The sequence below is a fragment of the Pseudopipra pipra genome, chromosome Z, assembly GCF_036250125.1.
Source record: "Pseudopipra pipra isolate bDixPip1 chromosome Z, bDixPip1.hap1, whole genome shotgun sequence".
NCBI lineage: Eukaryota > Metazoa > Chordata > Aves > Passeriformes > Pipridae > Pseudopipra > Pseudopipra pipra.
Genome location: NC_087581.1, coordinates 11,347,077 through 11,365,042, shown reverse-complemented (window position 1 = coordinate 11,365,042; position 17,966 = coordinate 11,347,077). Strand labels below are relative to the sequence as shown.

Sequence of the window (17,966 nt, the reverse complement as noted above, 5' to 3'; positions counted from 1 at the left end):
TTGGTTTTGCATTTAGGGAGATGTCATTTTCTGTAGTACATGGTTTTGTCCAGTGGCATATTCTGAAAGAGTGCTAAAGCAGCAATGTATTTAAGAGTGAAATAAGATCTCTTTATAATGTTAGTGAATTATTGTGAATTACTGTGAATTACTCTGCTCAGAAAGATGGATTGTCTTGAAAGTTGCCATTGTCCAGCAACTGCATTTTGTTAAGCAATACAAATCACAGTCCTGTAACTCTTCGGTCATGCAGCCCTAGAAACAAAACTGTCCAAAGTGACCAGTGACCAGATACTAAAATCTTCATCATCTGATAATGCTTATTTTGCACTAGTATTCATAGACCATGAATACCCTGTGGCTTCTGCAGTAATATTTCTTTGGAACTTAGATCAAATGCTAAACATTCATTTTAAAGAAATAGTCAATATATATTTTTAGGTTCTGTGAAATATTTTTGGTTCACCTAGCACTGCTCAGCCTTGCACTGACCTAACTGGATGCTAAATTCTGTAATTGTCAGCTGTGAGCTAGATCTTACTGGAAAAAGAGAGGTACTGGTCCATCCAGGTAGGGCAGAGTATGAGGTCCACATCCACAATTCTCTTTTGTCACTGTGCATCTCAGAGGAGTTTGGAAACAAGTGCTATATGCTTAACTTTTTCTCCTATCCCTGCTCTGACTTTGGGAAACTTGGGAATGGATTTGGAGGACAGGTACAAAGTAGACTTTTTTTTGAAAAGTGATGAAAATAAAATAAAAATAAAAATTCAAAATAAATTCTGAAAGCATATTAGTGTAATATACAGAACTCTCTGTAAATGTGAAATCAACATTGGAAATAGTTTTTAACAGATAGCTTCGAAAACTTCAGCAATCACTTCTACTTACTCTCTGGAAGATGTAAGAGCTATGCAGTGGACAATGGCTTTCTGAGTAGTAAGAGCTTTACTCTACTAGCCCACTGCTGCATCTACAAAAGCCTAAATTCTACAGGCTTTGTTGTCTTTACTTTGAGGGAGAAATGCTTACTACAGTCTCTGGAATTGTCCAGTGACTCTTTAGTCTAGTCTGGAAGAAGTTTTCTGATTTTCTTCACGTCGCCAGGCATGAAAAATCAGATCAATAATGCTGACATACTAGTAATCAAAGTCAGGTGTTTTAGTCTGTGTAACCTAATCACTGCGATTCTTCCATTTCAGAGAAGAAAAGGTTTATGAATGTCCAGATTACAAAACTGCAGGCCCCAATTCATGCTACTTTGATAAAAAGCACACCTCTTTCTGGACCATATACAATATTACTGTGAGGGCAACTAATGAAATGGGAAGTAATGTCTCTGATCCTCATTACGTGGATGTGACTTACATAGGTAAGAGTTTAAAAGTATTTTCTGTGGAAACAAATAATTCAGAATCATGGGTTTTGGCACAAAAATTTTAATTCCAGCTCTTCTCATATATGGTATTATATCCATGTTAAAGACTTGTACAAATAAGATCTTCTCTGATATAATAACAAATCAATATTCATCCTTTTACCGTTTTATTTTCAAAGGAAGCATAAAAATGCTAAAAGCTTTAAAACTATGTTCAGACAACCATTTATTGTTTTTCTGTATTTCTTCAATCAAACCCTAAGAAACATCATCCAGCTAAAATCTTTTTTCCACTGTACAAGCAGCTGAAATCAAATTGATCTTTTAACAAATAACACTTAAATTTGATTACATAAAAGGAGTCTCCAGACCTAAGAGGAGCTGCATTAGTGCTTTTTATAGCAGTGTACTGATAATCTCTTTCTCAGACTTTTTCCACAGGATGACTGCGTACAAGTATTTGGTTGGTTTTTTTTCTAACAGAATGGAACATTATCATTGATAACCATTTTGTTGCCAAGGATCTGGCTGCCAGGAGTCTGGCAACTGGAAAAGGGCTGCTGAAGGGCTGCTTCATATTTTATCTCTATGCCATGGCTGCTTGCTTGATGAAGCTTTGCATCAGACAGTGGTAAAATACACGCACAATATGTGCAGAAGCTCTACCTTTGAACTGAGGAAGCTGCAAGCCTGTCTGAGCAGAAACCTTTGTTCCATTTTGGTTTGTTTTTGAGATATAGACAGAACTTTAATATTGCTGTTTCAGTTTACTTTTAGATACTTTACATATGCATTTTGGATTACACTGTTGTGTTTTCTGAATGTGAAAGATGGAGGGGGAAGTTCCATCAGGTTATCATTAAACACATCTTAACATTGAAGATGTTAACTTTGAAACATGGTTGTAGGGAAAACCAGCAATAAATGGTAATGTAAGAAAAAAACATTTTTTCTGATTAATGATTAAGGCAAATCTCAACATGAATTCAACGTATTTACTATTCTTCAGGGTTTTTTTCAAATTATAATTCCATACTTACTTTATTTGGAAACTCTTGATTTCTGTGTTCCAACATCAGTTCTAAATTACTGGACACAATGGAGGTGATGACTCTTCACTCACATAATTTTATATTTCTTCCTAGGATGCAAGGAAAAAATAAATAAAACTCTGTTTGACAGTTCTTTATTTTAACAGTACAGCCAGATCCTCCTGTGAACATAACTCTGGAATTAAAAAAGTCAGTAAATAGAAAACCATATCTGGTCCTGACATGGTCTCCACCTCCACTAGCTGATGTCAGATCTGGATGGCTTACTCTTGAATACGAATTGCGATTAAAGCCTGAAGAAGGAGAGGAATGGGAGGTAAGGATGTTGCAAGTTTTTGCTAGGTAATGTTTTCTGATCAGTTAGATTTTTGCATCCAGGTTCCATGCACGAATGCAATGAAGCAGAGGCACTGAATAGTTCATAATTTTTCAAAAGCGCTTGTATGATTTCCTGCTGAGAGCACTGGTATTTCAGATGTTATTGTATGATAGCAGGTGGTAAAGTACTTGTTTTTAATTGTGGTCATTTTATATTAATCATATTGGCATGACAGTTTAAATTGTTTGTTCTCATTTAGTCAGGTTTCTTTTGTGATAATTTGTTCTTCACCATGAGCACTTCTTAGGTGACAGAAAGCTCAGTGACATTATGAAAATAATTTAAATTTATATAAATGGTCATTAGGTGGTTGTTTTAATGGCCACAGAATAGTAATTGTCTATACCCAGAATCTGCAACTCGGACAACTGAGTGGCAAATGAAAGACTCCAGCTTGGTATTTGACTGCATCCTCTTCTTGTCTGCAGTCCTTCCAAACCATCTCTGTATCTTCTTCCTTCCTTCCCCCTTCCACAGCACTTCCCAGCTCCCTGGCCATTGAAAGAACTACTTTTTACTAACCTGTGAATTTTCAACAACTCGACATTCCCTCTTTCTCTCTGCATTTTCTTCCCCCATCTCTGTTTCTTGCCTTCTTCTGTTGCTCTCACCATCGCAATTCCCACCATTACCACAGTTCCTCCCTATGTGCCATATGTTCATGATGTGTTTTTGTAGTAGTTTAATTTGCACTGTATACCAGAGCCAGATCGCATTCCCACTGATGTTAGAAAGCTAAACTTTAGAAATAAAATACATGTACCATTATTCCATGCCTGCTTAATAATTATTAGGAAATGCTATCCAGACTCATTCTATATTCCTGTCTTGGTTACCAAAACCTTAGCTGTGATTTTTGTTTAATTTCCAGACTATTTTTGTTGGACAGCAAACACAATGTAAAATGTTTAGTTTAAATCCTGGAAAGAGGTACATTGTACAGATTCACTGCAAACCTGACCATCACGGATCATGGAGCGAGTGGAGCCCAGAAATGTACATTCAGATTCCTACTGGTGAGTGACCAGGCATTCCTTCAGCAATTGTTATTACGTGCAATTGTATTTCTGTTTGTTAGCTGTTTGTGGCACCCATGCAGATCCCATATTTTCCCCAGGACAGGCAAGAACATCGTTGCTAAGGTAACTGGATTATTACTGCTCCTGCACCATACCCAATTAGCTTTTCCCTTCATTACTTTATGGTGTTAAGAAGGTGAATAAATTTCTTTGCTTATTTAAACCATGCTCTTTCTGTCTACTGCCTCATTTGTTCTCATGATGGTAGTTTTTAATTAAAAGAAGACTGGTAAGTGCTTTTAAACTGTGACACAGGCAACAAAAAGTGACTGCCTTCAGATAGTAACAGCTTTTATTACTCTTTATATGGAATTAATTTGAAATCAATACTTCCATATAAAAAGTGTTATTTTACAATAAAAATACTTTAAAATAGCTAGTCCTATGTCATTTAACCCCCTATTTAATGAGTTGTATGATATGTATTTGATAATGACATGACTGTGGGTTTGGTACCACTGGATTTGAACCTAATTACTATAAATGGCTGTGACAAAATTTTCCTCTTCATACATTTTTGTATAATTTTTTCAAGACACTTTATTTCCTGTGCAGCACCATTAGTAAAAATTATATTCATTATTAGATATTAAAATGATTGTTGACATCCATATATGCTAGTAAAGCCCTCTAAATTCAATACCAAGTTTGGCAGTTTAGGCCAATTTTTAAAATAGAAGTCATCTCTGACTTCTTGTGCATGCTGACTATGCATATACTAGATGTATGTCCTTAAATAATTCTGTTTGTTTCTTAGATTTTAGAGTAAAAGATATGGTTGTGTGGATCATTGTTGGTGTCCTGTCATCTCTAATATGCTTAATCATGAGCTGGACAATGATTTTGAAAGGGTACAGGTAAGTCACCAGTTTCACAAATGCATGGAGTTCAAAATCGCAGAAAACTTTTCAAAAGTAGACTTCAAATATTTGACTCAATTTCCTGTAGCATTTGTTTTCTCTTACAAACTATTAGTTACACTGATAAAGAAGTATTTCTGCTCCTTAGGGAAACCAGGCTAAATTCTCAGTTGATAAAGACATGTCTCTGTTAGATCTGAGAATCTTGGTTAGCCATGTAATTCGGCAAACATCACTTGGAGTATCCCTGCTTCTGTAGAAGATACACCTTTGGGTCTTGCTGTAATCTCCTAAAGTGAACAAGGTTATATTATGAGATTGTCTTTCTGCCCACCTGTCTGCCAATTCCCCGAATAATTTATTACAGTGCTGGCTAATTTCAATCAAATTTGAAAGAGAAGGATGTTGCTTTTGTACAAGTCTTGCAAAAAAGTACTGTCTGAGTAGAAGAAAGATAGAAACTGTGTTTGGAAAAGCCAAGTCATTCGCCATAAATCCTGTTGAGCAGTAGTCAGCTGACAGTCAGGTATGCAGAGACAGGCCCCCTAGTCCTCCTGAACTGTGCCCCATTTCACTGTTTCTTGGCCAGTGATGAATTTACAGTGGTATTAGAGAATCAGAGGTTAAGGGACTAAAGGCCATAAAAGGACATTAGCAGTGTTACGTTTCCAATTGAATAACTTTGTACTGTTCTTTTTCTTATAAATGCCTCTAAGGGTACTTTGGGGATTTGTGAATTACCTGGCTTGAGGGGTAGATAGGAAACAGAGGTCCAACAGGGACATATCAGATATGGGAGAAGCATTTAAAATCTCAGTCACATTCTGAGGAAATGGGAGAACAAATAGTGAGATAGGGCCCATACTTACACCTGGTGTGTTTGTTCTGGTTTTTTTTCAGAATGATGGCCTTCATCCTACCACCAGTTCCAGGACCAAAGATAAAAGGCATAGATAAACATCTGTTAGAGGTGAGTACCACAGCGAACAAGAAAAGAATTCACTGTTACTTACTTTTCCAACTTATGTACTAGCAATCACGATTACCCTAGTAAAGGATGAAATTCCTTCAATTAATCAATGTTTAAAATAGGTAACACTTTCAGGTTGATCATGTGGAGGGTATATGTGAGACAGAGTTTTGCCTCACACTTGTAGTAGGAGAGTGTTTGAGAACAAGATTTGTGACCATGGCTGTTTCCTGGGACACCAGAGGAAATGCCTGTGTGATCTTCCTAACGGTTCTTATGGAAGTCCTACTAGTTCTTACCACGCTGAGGTGGCAGGACATGGCTGCACTATCATTCCATTTCCTTCTTGTTAAACTCAGGAGACCCACACCCGTCAAAAGCTCCCAAGTCCTCCCATTTTAGAAACATGAATTCTGCGATTGTGTCTCCCCACTGAGGAAACTCAAGAAATTTTCTTCCCTTCTTTCAGTGTTTTCTGCAGCAGTAGAAATACAGTTTAGGGCTAGTGATATAACTATTGAAGTGTTTGTATAGCAAATGTGTAAATTGTTCACAATTGTTCTAGTCAGATAAACCCTAAGGTTAACAGTGAAAAATTATATCCTATTTATTATTCCCTTAGACAGGAAAATCTGAAGAATTACTGAGTGCTCTTGGTTGCCATGGTTTCCCTCCAACATCAGACTGTGATGAACTACTGATAGAATATCTGGAGGTAGAGGACAGTGAGGATCAGCAACTCATGCCAAGCCATGACAATCCCAGTAAAAATATGAGAATGATACCCAAGGAAACAGACAGTGACTCAGGCCGAGGGAGCTGTGATAGCCCTTCCCTGCTCTCTGAGAAGTGCAGGGAGCCTCGTGCCCTTCCATCAGCACTTCAAACACAAGATGTAAGAGCTGTCCAAGAAAATAAAGGAGCAAAAAGGAGCTGGGAAACTCAGTGTATAGCCTCAGAACAGGAAGCACTCCTTTTTAACAATGAGAGTACAAAGTCATCCACATGGCCTGCAGTTCAGTTACTACCTAATAATCAGCTTCCTGTGTTTGCTTACCACAGTACTGTGGAGGCACACACGATAATACTGAGTACCACAAATGTGAACATTTCACCAGTTTTGGTGGGAAATGAAGAAAAGCATCAGTCACGATATCCTGTCACTGAAGCTGTCCATGACAACATGGAAAAGCAAAGAGAGATGGAGTATTCCACAACTGAACAAACTACAGTGCAGGTCAAACAAAACAGACATAATGACAAGTCACCTTTCTTGAATCCTAAACTAATGGACTATGTAGAAGTTCATAAAGTCAGACAAGATGAGGAGCCAACAGTATTACTGAAACATAAAGATAATAATGGAAAGACCGAAAAATACACTGTTCCAGGAACCAGCAAAGAATATACCAAGGTCTCAACAGTTGTGGACCATAATATTCTAGTATTATTGCCAGATTCACGCATCCAGCACACACCTGTATCTCAAGAACCTGCAATGGAAACATCACAGAACCTTCAGCAAGGTCAAGCTGAGAAAAATATGAGCTACTGCCTGACAGCTCCAAGTGACTGCAAAAGAGAGACCAGTGGGTCAGAGTATATGGACCCATCTTCCTTTATGCCCTCCTTTAAATAACCAGTTAATACAGTACATACTTATATATGTCCAGTAAAACAAAATCACATAGCGAACAGTCCTTCAAAAAAGCCTAGCCTCCAAAAGCCTAGTCTCCTGTGTGTATTGTACAGATAATAAAATAGACAGTGGGTTGAGGTAATAATCATGGAAGTAAATCATGGAGCATTAACGCACGTTTCTGACACAGTGAAATGAGGAAGTGGATATTGCCATGAAAAACACATAGTAAAATAATTATTCAGTTCTGCAAAGCTGTTAATTGATTAAGCCTGAGGGAGTACAAAGATGAAAATTGTTACGGGTCAGTCAGCACACCATGGTGATCGGAGCAGTTCCTATGTTAGATAAATCATTGCACAGCAGTATTGTTATCTACAGTGTCTTTTCTTCTGAATTAAGATTTCTTTATATTTTTTTCTCAATCCTTGAGAAAAAAGGAGTCACTGTATATGACAAATCACAGATAAAAAGAATATATTCTACAAATGACAGTAAAATAACAAATTCTTCTAAGGATATTTTTGCTTTGTTTCAACGTGATAGAAAACTTTGCATCCCATTCATATCCCAGTCCAGGCAAACCAAACATGAAAAAAATAGCAGGATAATATTTGATATACTGCCTTACTGTATATAATATACAATTCTACTTTAGTATAAGCCCATATGTTTAACAATATATTTTTAAAGGCTATTTTTCTATTATCAACAAAAGAGCAAAATAAAATATTTTTTAATTTCCCAGTGTTATTTAGCTACTTAGGAACTTTTCTGTTTCCTTCTGCTGAGACAGGAGTAACAAGTAAAGCTACAATTTCTATACAAAGCATGAAATTAAACTTTATACTAATTAAGAATATGAAGAAATTTTTGAACTATATTTCTAATATATTACAGATATATTACTATTTGAATTGTAAATTATTTCTTTCACACCTTTTTTATCACCTATAATTATATAATTAAAACAGAATCTAGGTTTTGAGAGGAAAATTTCTTTCCCTTTGAATTTATAGTCTGACGCCAACAGTGAATGGAATGGTGTTCTCCTGCATCCTTAGTCATTGCACTTTTCTCTGAGTCTGGAGGAAAAGTTTGAAGTAAGATTTTTCATAATGAATTTATGAACATGAGTTCTGGAAACCAGCCTCTAAAGTCAAAGATAAGAGGCATAAAGTCTGAGTCATAGATCTGCTGAAATAGCAATGAGAATAAGGAAAGGAGTCCATGTACTAGAGCTGGATGTATGTCCCCAGAACAGCAGTGGGAACAGTAAGGATTCATTGTATCCCATGTAAACGGAGACAGAATCAAAATTGTACTGTAGTGGCTGTGAAATTACTGTGGTCCTCCCTTCTTGAAACAAAAGTTTAATTTACTCCAGAAAAGTACGACCAAGTGATGACTGATTAAAACTGGACCAAATATTTAGCCACTCTCACTAGCTTTAGGGGAAACTGGAAACATAAGGTAAGGGAATGGTTCTGTACATGTGAAGGAAAGTGTATTTGATAAATGGACTGACTCTCTTTTGTTCTTCTCCTTCCTGAACAGTTCTACGTTTCTCTATATTTTCATGATTTTATGCACTGAACCAACCTTCCTGCAGTATCAGGTACCTGCTGCAGAGCTAGCCAAAAGAGAATTTCAGATTTTGAAGGTCCCAGAAGGCCATATCTAATTTGACAAATCAGATTCTCATCCTTTACCTTCAATGCCATGGAACTGCTCAAGTACAGATTAGTTGAGCTATCTAGCCTTTCCACAGGCAGGACTTAGGAATTTAACTGTTTGTCTGTATGTCTATAAACATATGTGTTAGTGTGGACTGTAACATTTACTTTAGGCATCAGATTTGGAGCCTAAGTCCTCTATACAGGTAATGTACTGCTGACTTCCAGAGGCTGATCAGATCAGTCTGGCTGCTCTGATGAAAGTGTGGGGAGATATCTTAGATTCTTAATACATCCACTTATTTAACACTTGAAGACATGAAATGGCTACTCCAGAGAGCAGCCAGACATAAAACTTTGTTCAGTTATGGTTAACAGAATAATTTTACTGCAGATATACTTTTTTCGTAGTATATCTTACAAATTTCTAGAGATGCTAAAAGTACTGCAAAGAAACTATTGAGTTATCAGAAAAAAACTGGAATGTTTTTCAGGACAGCAGCTTGTCTGTGTGCAAGTATGTAAGCTGGTTATACACTATGTCTGACAGTGTTTAATTTACACTTCAGTTTTCTGACTGAATCTGACAGAGCTAATCCAGACCAGACACATTCTCTTTCTTTACACAGATAGTCACTTCTGTGTTGTTTCCTACACCTAATGTTGTACATAAAGACATGCTGCTACAGGCCTTCTGGGAGGCATCTAGTGATGCACAGAAGGATATAGAATCTTACCAAGCCACAGCCTAAGAATGTTCCTCATATAGTGGATTTCTCAGATTAAAGCACATGTGACTACACAGACCTACAACAGCAGCAGACTGTTGCTGTGGTATTGATTACTTTGTACCTGAGGCAAACTGGCACAACTTTTGGCAGATTTTAAGAGTATGATTCATCCCATAGGCATGTATGCCTCCAGTAATCCACAGAGGGAGAGAGTCAAAGAGTTTCTATGCTTTGTCATGAATTAGTACTGAACTGCAAAATAGCTGTAGCATAAACTACATCATGTGGTGTTGATTCTATTCCACCTTTGCTGATGAACATCTCAATATGCCGGATCATCGTGGCTCTCAGTGAAAAGGTAAATTCAGCCAGAGTGGAAAAGGGGACATTTGCTCACTACATGAAGTTTTGAGGGATTTGCTAGTTAAATATAATATAAACACAATTTTTATAAGTATACTTCATTCTTTAAGCTGGACAAATGTGCAGATTGATTATTTTTTCCTTGGATTTGCTTATGTTCTCCAAAATACCTTGTTACTCCCAAGGGCGGAGCAACACCTTCTGGAAGAGACCTTTAACATCTGAAAGTATATGACAAAAATAATAAACTATTGTTCTGTGAAATCAGAATAACCTTCAGCTAAGTGTTTGGTCCTTTGAATGTTCAAATATTTAATTCTTTCTGTTTGTGATGATATTTTTGCTTGCAGTACTTAAACTTTTTATTAGGAAATAGATGAGCTTTTGCAGCAGTTGTACACAGTCAATTGGTGTAAAATTATGACACACCAGTAGGGAATAACAGGCTCTTGACACCTCCTTTGATATCCAAAGGGATGAAGTATACAACAGAATTTACCCCAGAAACAGTGATTAGCCCAATAGCTCTTGCACCATAAGTCAAATTTGTCACTTTGAATAATTATTCTAAGAGTGCAAATGATGTTTTCAATGTCAAAGCTATGCATGTGTCATTCATAGTGTGAATTACTTTGTAATAGCATAAAAGCCCTAAAAGGAAGAATAAAGACTCTTCAAAATAATTAGTTTTATAAAATTCATAAAATTGAATATATATTTTTAATTAATTACCTTTCCTTTTGACTCAGACTAATTTTATTAACTTTTTTTCAGTACTGACAAATATGATTCATTATTGTACATTTTCTAATTAGACTTTTTTTTTAGCAAGGACATATTTGATGTACTATTTTAGTATCTCAGTGTTATATTCCAGACTTCTAAAGAAATACATGTTATTGAATTGGCACGTGTGCTCACAAAGCTCACTGTCACACATAATGCAGCCTTGAAAATGGTCTTAACATCATGTAACTACAAAGATTATTTCATAAAAATGCAGTAAACTGACCTTATATAATATTAGTAAGAGGATATATGTGTTTATGGAATAAACTGTAAAACAAATATGTAATGATGATTTATGTTAAAGCAGTGAATTTTGTAGTATATCTGTCTATGTGTCTATGTTTAAATGGCTGAAAAATAGACAGTTGCTTTAAATGTCATTTAAGTATTTAAAGTGTCGTGGCAGCAGGTGTTCAAAATGAATAAGCAGAATTTTTTTGTGCTCTCTGAAGCATTGTATGTGTGGGGTTCACCTCATGAAACCTGTAAGTGTATTTCATAATTTTACAGTAACTGTAAATGATTTGAGGGTGTTGTGCAAGGAAACTGAAGTCACTTAAGCCAGTTGATAGATACCAGACATCTTCTACAAAGCCATAAAGACAAATAAAATGAAAAAAATGTCATGAGATCAGGCATCATATTCTCAAATAATTGCTACCTCAGATTTTTTTTTTCTCCCTTTAAAAGGCAGGCAAAACCATTTTGCTTTTTGTACAAAATAGTGCATCAGTCTATCAAGATTTAAAAAGACTTATTTTTAAATCCAAATTATTTTTGTTAACAAACGGCTTGTCATGGAATCGTCACTTGTTTTGCACTGGTAGTATGAGGATGAGATATTTGAGATGAGTGGCAAAATTAAATATTTTTAATGTGAAAAAAAAAACACTGAAAATTCCATTTTGTAGGAAAAGCCATGTTTCCCAGCTTGGCAGTCAAACATCAGTCCCTTTCCTGACCTGAAAAGTTTATTGCCACTGCCCATGTTGCCAGGTTGCTAGGACTGAGCGAGCCAAATTTCCAGAGATGCCCTCATTCTGGATCTAAGCATTTATCAATACTTGCTATTTAGAAATACCTGTTTTCAGCTGAGTTCCTAGGAAGTAAATCTTTTCTGTCTCTGAATAAGCAAAAGTGGAGACGCCTACTCTCAAGTGTCTCAAACCCTCATATTAAATTCAGACTCCGGTTCCCTTGGGTGTGGAAAGATGGACTGAATTACAATTTGAACAAACTTGTGACCCTGCCTTGAAAATTATTTTGAAACAAATCAGGGAATTTCTTCATCTTTCCTGTGTATGTTGAGCAGGAAAATAAAGATAAGTGGATACATAAATACATAATATATGGGGATATAAAGAGCTTAATGATCATAGAAACATAGAATTGTTTAGGTTGGAAAAGACCTGTAAGGTCATAGAGCCCAAATGTTATCACAGCACTGCCAAGTCCACCGCTGAATGACGAGAACAGGGACAAGGTTGCTGTATGTGGCAGAATGGGAACAGTACAGTCACTATAGCACAGTACATGGGTAGATGATGAAAGAAAAAATGCATTTTGACAACTACTGAGAAGAGGAGGAGGGAGAACAGAAAATGGAAGTGAAAGAATCAAATGTAAGAGTAGACAGGAAAAAATGAGAACTAGTAGAGCTGAGAGGAGTGATAAATGAGTTACTGAGGAAAAAAAAAAAAGAGAAGAAAATACTTCTACATCAAAAGTGGGAATAAGCACAGCTACCTGATACAGTCCACGAAAGTAGTAAAGCCTTATTAAATGCTAAAGAGCTGGCAAAATGCTGAAATCAGCTACTATGGATCAGCTATTACATATGAAGGAAAAAGTCCTTCAACAACATGAGAAGTTGTCATTCACTTCCTATCAGTTACAGGGTTTCCTTCCGCATATCTGATATTGGTCCCAGGCAAGCACAGTACTTGAAGAGCTAGATTCTGCATCTGAGTGCTATTGCATTTCCTACATTCCTAAGGAAAAAAGCTCCAGAGGAATAAAGTGTACCACACTGCTTTTAAAAGCAACCTTCAATTTTTCAGACAGATATACAGATTAGGTGTATTTATCCATTTACTTTGTCCCACACATATGCCTACCATTCTTAAACATTCTTCTGTTTTTATTTATTAAAGTTAATGCAATGACCTAGAAGCTCCAAGGGAAAAAATATTTTGGGGATATTAAAAGAGTCTCTTGGCATTTCTGGGCGTTGTTTCAATTTGTACCCGGGACAATGTATCTGTTAATATTTTCCTTAATCAGAAAGTCTGTCTTGGTGATAAATCCGGAAAATTTTAGAAAATTACCAAGAGAGGCTTAAAATACATATCTTCAATTTAAGTTAAGCTTTTAAGAGACACTATTATATCTGTTGAAAGTAATGAAAAATACTCAAATTAGTTGTGTGGCCTCTTACAGTGCTGATATGCTAAAAACTGATCTTATACTCAAGATATTGGTGTATAGAGCAGTTAGATATGAGAAAGTCCTTTTTTATATATTCCTCTTTTATTTTTGGAAGTTTTAATGTCTTTTTCTACTTTGTGATGCTGCTTGTCTTGTATCTTGTCTTTATTTAACTTTTTTTTGGATAATGCTGCTTTTGGGTCTATTTTTATGAGCTGTTGAATACTTTCACCTCATTTTGACATCAGTAAAAATTAAAAGATTTCACTTCAGTTCCTGCAATGGTCAGTTTTAGAGACATAGCACTGAGTGGAATTTTTACAGGATGCTGGAAATCTTTGTACAATTCACTTGTAGAGAATACTCCTTCAAGAGGATGGAAAACTAGACATGTCTGGGAAGAGGCATCTTTTTCTACAGGTAGAAATATAATGATGTCAGATCATATTTTATAAAATTCATAATACTGTAGACTACTCTTAATTCTCATCTATGTGTCCTTCATTCCAAAAGGAAGAGGAAACTACTGCTCAGTATAATCAGAAAGAGCTTTAGTATTTATTTTTCATCTTGGTAAGTAATTTTTTTAATTCTGACTACCAATACCATTCACCATCTGAAATAACACAACCATAAGTTCCATATATGCATTATATTGCTCAGACATACTCAGCATTATCTCGACTTCTGAAATCTTTATATTGTGCTTTGTATATTTTATAGTCATTGTGTAAAATATAGCAATACTGAGGGCACTGGTATGAAAAAGTACAGCCCAGAAAAAATATGTTAGCACTCATTAACTAATCATATTTTTTCAAATTTTTTCCACCCTGTTAAGTGAAGGGAAAAGTTTCTGGAACTTCCTTGCCTTTAATTGTGCCAGCAGTCTCTCAAAGAAACATAAATTGCATCTTCTGAATAATACACAGAATAAACAGTGTATTTTCAGAGGTGAAAGAGATGACCCAATATTTAAAGCCAATGTGTTTCCATTTGCATAATCATTTCATTGGTAGCCTTGCAATACAAGCTAGGCATTTTCCCACTAAAATTTCAGAATTTGTATGCAATCTGGAACATCAGTGTTGTCCCAGTAGCAACAGAATGACTTTAAGCACAATTATTCTGTGAACCGAATCCAAATTTTTTGGAAATTTCTAAAATACAAGAAATTGTAAGAATTAGATTTCATATGTAGTATGTACATTGGTTGGAGAATACTGGTATAAAAATAGTTGCTCAGGAATTCTTCATTGTTTCTAAGTGAATCTGAAGGAAAATGCTTTAAATGCATTTTTTAAGTTTGTAATATTGAAAATGCTGGCTTTATTAAAATCTGTTAGTGTTTTCACTTGTAAGATCAATATTGTTCTGAAGTCTGTAGCTTTCTGATGGAATTTTCAATCTTTTGTCATTGTAAAATCTCTTTGCAATGGTGTTTGCATTTCAATTTAATAAAAATTCTTGAATAAATTTCACAGATTCTACCTTTCATCATGATATGTAACAATTCCAGTATATAATACACAGAAAGAAAAAGGAAAAGCCAGACGTCCAACATAGTCTGTAGGATGGGATCCTGCTGACAGATGTGTTTAACCTACTTTGCAGGCACTCAGCAACTGAACCCCTTAACACAGGTGGGTCACCCACCAGGTCACAACTTTTATGCTTCTTTATGAGTCTTGTATTCATGAAAATTATCACTGAAGTTAAGGGATTTCAAGTTAGTGAAAGTAAAATTGGATTGGGAAGGGCTGAGCATTCAGGCATCCTAAGGTATGTAAGCACTGCCCTGGTTAGTAAAAGGTACAAATCTCTGATGCATTGCAACAACATCAAGCAGTTTTCCTGCAGAACTAGGGCTGCCCTTGAGGGTAGGTGTCTTCAGCCTTCTGCTTTAGGAGCAGCCAGGGTCACTAAAACCTGTGAAATGCCTCTCATTGGCAAGTGTGTCTAGTTACAGTGTATGCCAATTGCCATTCTAGGAAACACATTGTTGAGCCTTAGTTCTTCTAGTATTACAAGGATGTGCTGGTTTTGGCTGGGGCAGAGTTAATTTTCTTCAGACTGCCTGGTATGAGGCTTTCGTTATTGTTAAGCTGGGCTTACACAGATCCAAGGCCTCTTCTGCTTTTTGTACTGCCATACTGGCAAGGAAGTTGGGGGTGCATGGGAGGCTGGGAGGAGATACAGCTGGGACAGGTGATTCCAACTGACAAAAGGGATATTCCATACCATATGATATCATGCTCAGTATATAAAATACTGAGTAAAGAGGGAACATTTGGAGTGAAGGAATTTGTCTTCCCAAGTAACCATTGTGTGATGGGGCCTTGCTCTCCTGAAGATGGCTGAATATGTGCCTGCTCATGGGAAGCACTGAATCAATTCCTTGGTTTGCTTTCCTTGTGTCTGTGGCCTTTCCTTTCCCTATTAAACCATCTTTATCTCAACCCATGAGTTTTCTAGCTTTTACTCTTCCAATTCTCTCCCCAGTCCCGCTGGTAGGGAAGCGGGTGGCTGCGTAGGGCTGGGTTGATGGCTGGGATTAAACCACCTCCATTACTGGAAGGTAATGAAGGAAGGCAGTAGAGCTTCCCATTTCTTCCGTCCTTGTAGGAGATTGTGTTAGATCTCTTTGCCCATGAAGCAGAACCAAAAAAACTAAGAAATGGGTCAGCAGTGACCCTCTCACAATGTCTCAGTTTCTCCTCATCCACCTGGCTGTATTTGACATAACAGGATCACAGAATGGGTCAGGTTGGAAGGGACCACAGTAGATCACCTGGTCCCACCTCCCTGCTCAAGCTGGGCCATCCTAGAGCACATTGCACAGGATTGTGTCCAGATGGTCCTTGAATATCGCCAGTGTGGGAGACTCCCAGAGTCTTCCCTCTGGGCAACCTGTTCCAGTACACAGTTACCCACACAGTAAAGAAGTTCTTCCTCATATTCAGGGGGAACTTTCTGTGCATCAGTTTCTGCCCACTGCCTCTTTTTCTATCTGTTGGCATCACTGATCAGAGCCTAGCTCTGTCCTCCTGACACCCTCCCTTTAGATACTGATAGACATCGATGAGGTAGGTTGTCTCAGTTGCCTCTTCTTGAGGCTAAACAGTCCCAGTTCCCTCAGCCTTTCTTCACAAGAGAGATGCTTCAGTCCCTTAATGATCTTTGTAGCTCTCTGCGGGACCTGCTGCAGGACCTCCATGTCTCCCTTGTACTGAGAAGCCCAGAACTGGACACAGCACTCCAGATGTGGCCTCTCCAGGGCTGAGCACAGGGGCAGGATCACCTCCCTTGACCAGCTGGCAATGCTCTTCCTAATGCACTCCAGGATTCCATTGGCTTTCTTGGCCACAAGGGCATGCTGCTGGCTCAGGGACAGCTTGTTGTCCACCAGGACCCACAGCTCCTCCATAGAGCTGCTTTCCAGCAGGTTGGTCCCCAGACTGTGCTGGTGCTCGGGTTTATTCCTCCTCAGATTCAGGATCCAGAATTTGCTCTCGTCGAACTTCAAACTGTTCCTCTCTGCCCATCTCTCCAACCTATTGAGGTCCCTCTGAAGGGGTCAGGCTTCAACCAAAAGTCAGAGTTGCATGCCAGAAAACAGCTTAGGATGATGGGAGAGCATGTGATGACACAGGGGGCACAACATGCAATCACACCAGGGGGACAGCATGGGATGCCACCAGTGATACAGCATGGAATGACACCCGTGGGACAGCATGGAATGACACCAGAGGGAGAGCACAGGATGACACTAGAGGACAGTACAGGGTGACACCAGGGCGACAGCACAGGATGACACCAGGGCACAGCACGGGATGACACCAAGGGGATAGCATGGGATGACACCAGGACACAGCACAGGGTGACAGCGGGGCACAGCATAAGATGACACCGGGACACAACACGGGATGACAGGGGGGCACAGCACAGGATGACACCAGAGGACAGCACAGGGTGACACCAGGGGGACAGCACAGGGTGACAGCAGGGGACAGCACGGGATGACACCAGGGCACAGCACAGGGTGACAGCCGGGCACAGCACAGGGTGACACCAGGGGGACAGCACAGGGTGACAGCAGGGGACAGCACGGGATGACAGCGGGGCCCAGCACAGGGTGACAGCCGGGCACAGCACGGGATGACACCAGGGCACAGCACAGGGTGAGAGCGGGGCACAGCACGGGATGACACCAGAGGACAGCACAGGGTGACACCAGGGCCCAGCACAGGGTGACAGCGGGGCACAGCACGGGATGACACCAGAGGACAGCACAGGGTGACACCAGGGCACAGCACAGGGGGACAGCGGGGCACAGCACAGGGTGACACCAGGGGGACAGCACAGGGTGAGAGCGGGGCACAGCACAGGGTGACACCAGGGCACAGCACAGGGTGAGAGCGGGGCACAGCACAGGGTGAGAGCGGGGCACAGCACGGGATGACACCAGAGGACAGCACAGGGTGACACCAGGGCACAGCACAGGGGGACAGCGGGGCACAGCACAGGGTGACACCAGGGGGACAGCACAGGGTGAGAGCGGGGCACAGCACAGGGTGACACCAGGGCACAGCACAGGGTGAGAGCGGGGCACAGCACAGGGTG

At 38.8% G+C, this 17,966-nt stretch overlaps 1 protein-coding gene across 15 annotated transcripts in view; it reads left to right on the top strand.

Moving 5' to 3' along the window:
* The window catches only part of PRLR (prolactin receptor), a 153,456-nt gene extending 138,637 nt beyond the window's left edge, over nt 1–14,819 (top strand). For all 15 annotated transcript variants that reach the window (XM_064642723.1, XM_064642730.1, XM_064642724.1 and 12 more), the window contains 6 exons: nt 1,203–1,372; nt 2,577–2,746; nt 3,681–3,825; nt 4,646–4,745; nt 5,649–5,718; nt 6,341–14,819. In XM_064642723.1, coding sequence (XP_064498793.1) covers nt 1,203–1,372; nt 2,577–2,746; nt 3,681–3,825; nt 4,646–4,745; nt 5,649–5,718; nt 6,341–7,357 — 1,672 coding nt within the window. In that variant the 3' untranslated portion in view covers nt 7,358–14,819. The remainder of the gene's footprint in view (nt 1–1,202; nt 1,373–2,576; nt 2,747–3,680; nt 3,826–4,645; nt 4,746–5,648; nt 5,719–6,340) is intronic.
* The last annotated feature ends 3,147 nt before the right edge of the window (nt 14,820–17,966 follow it).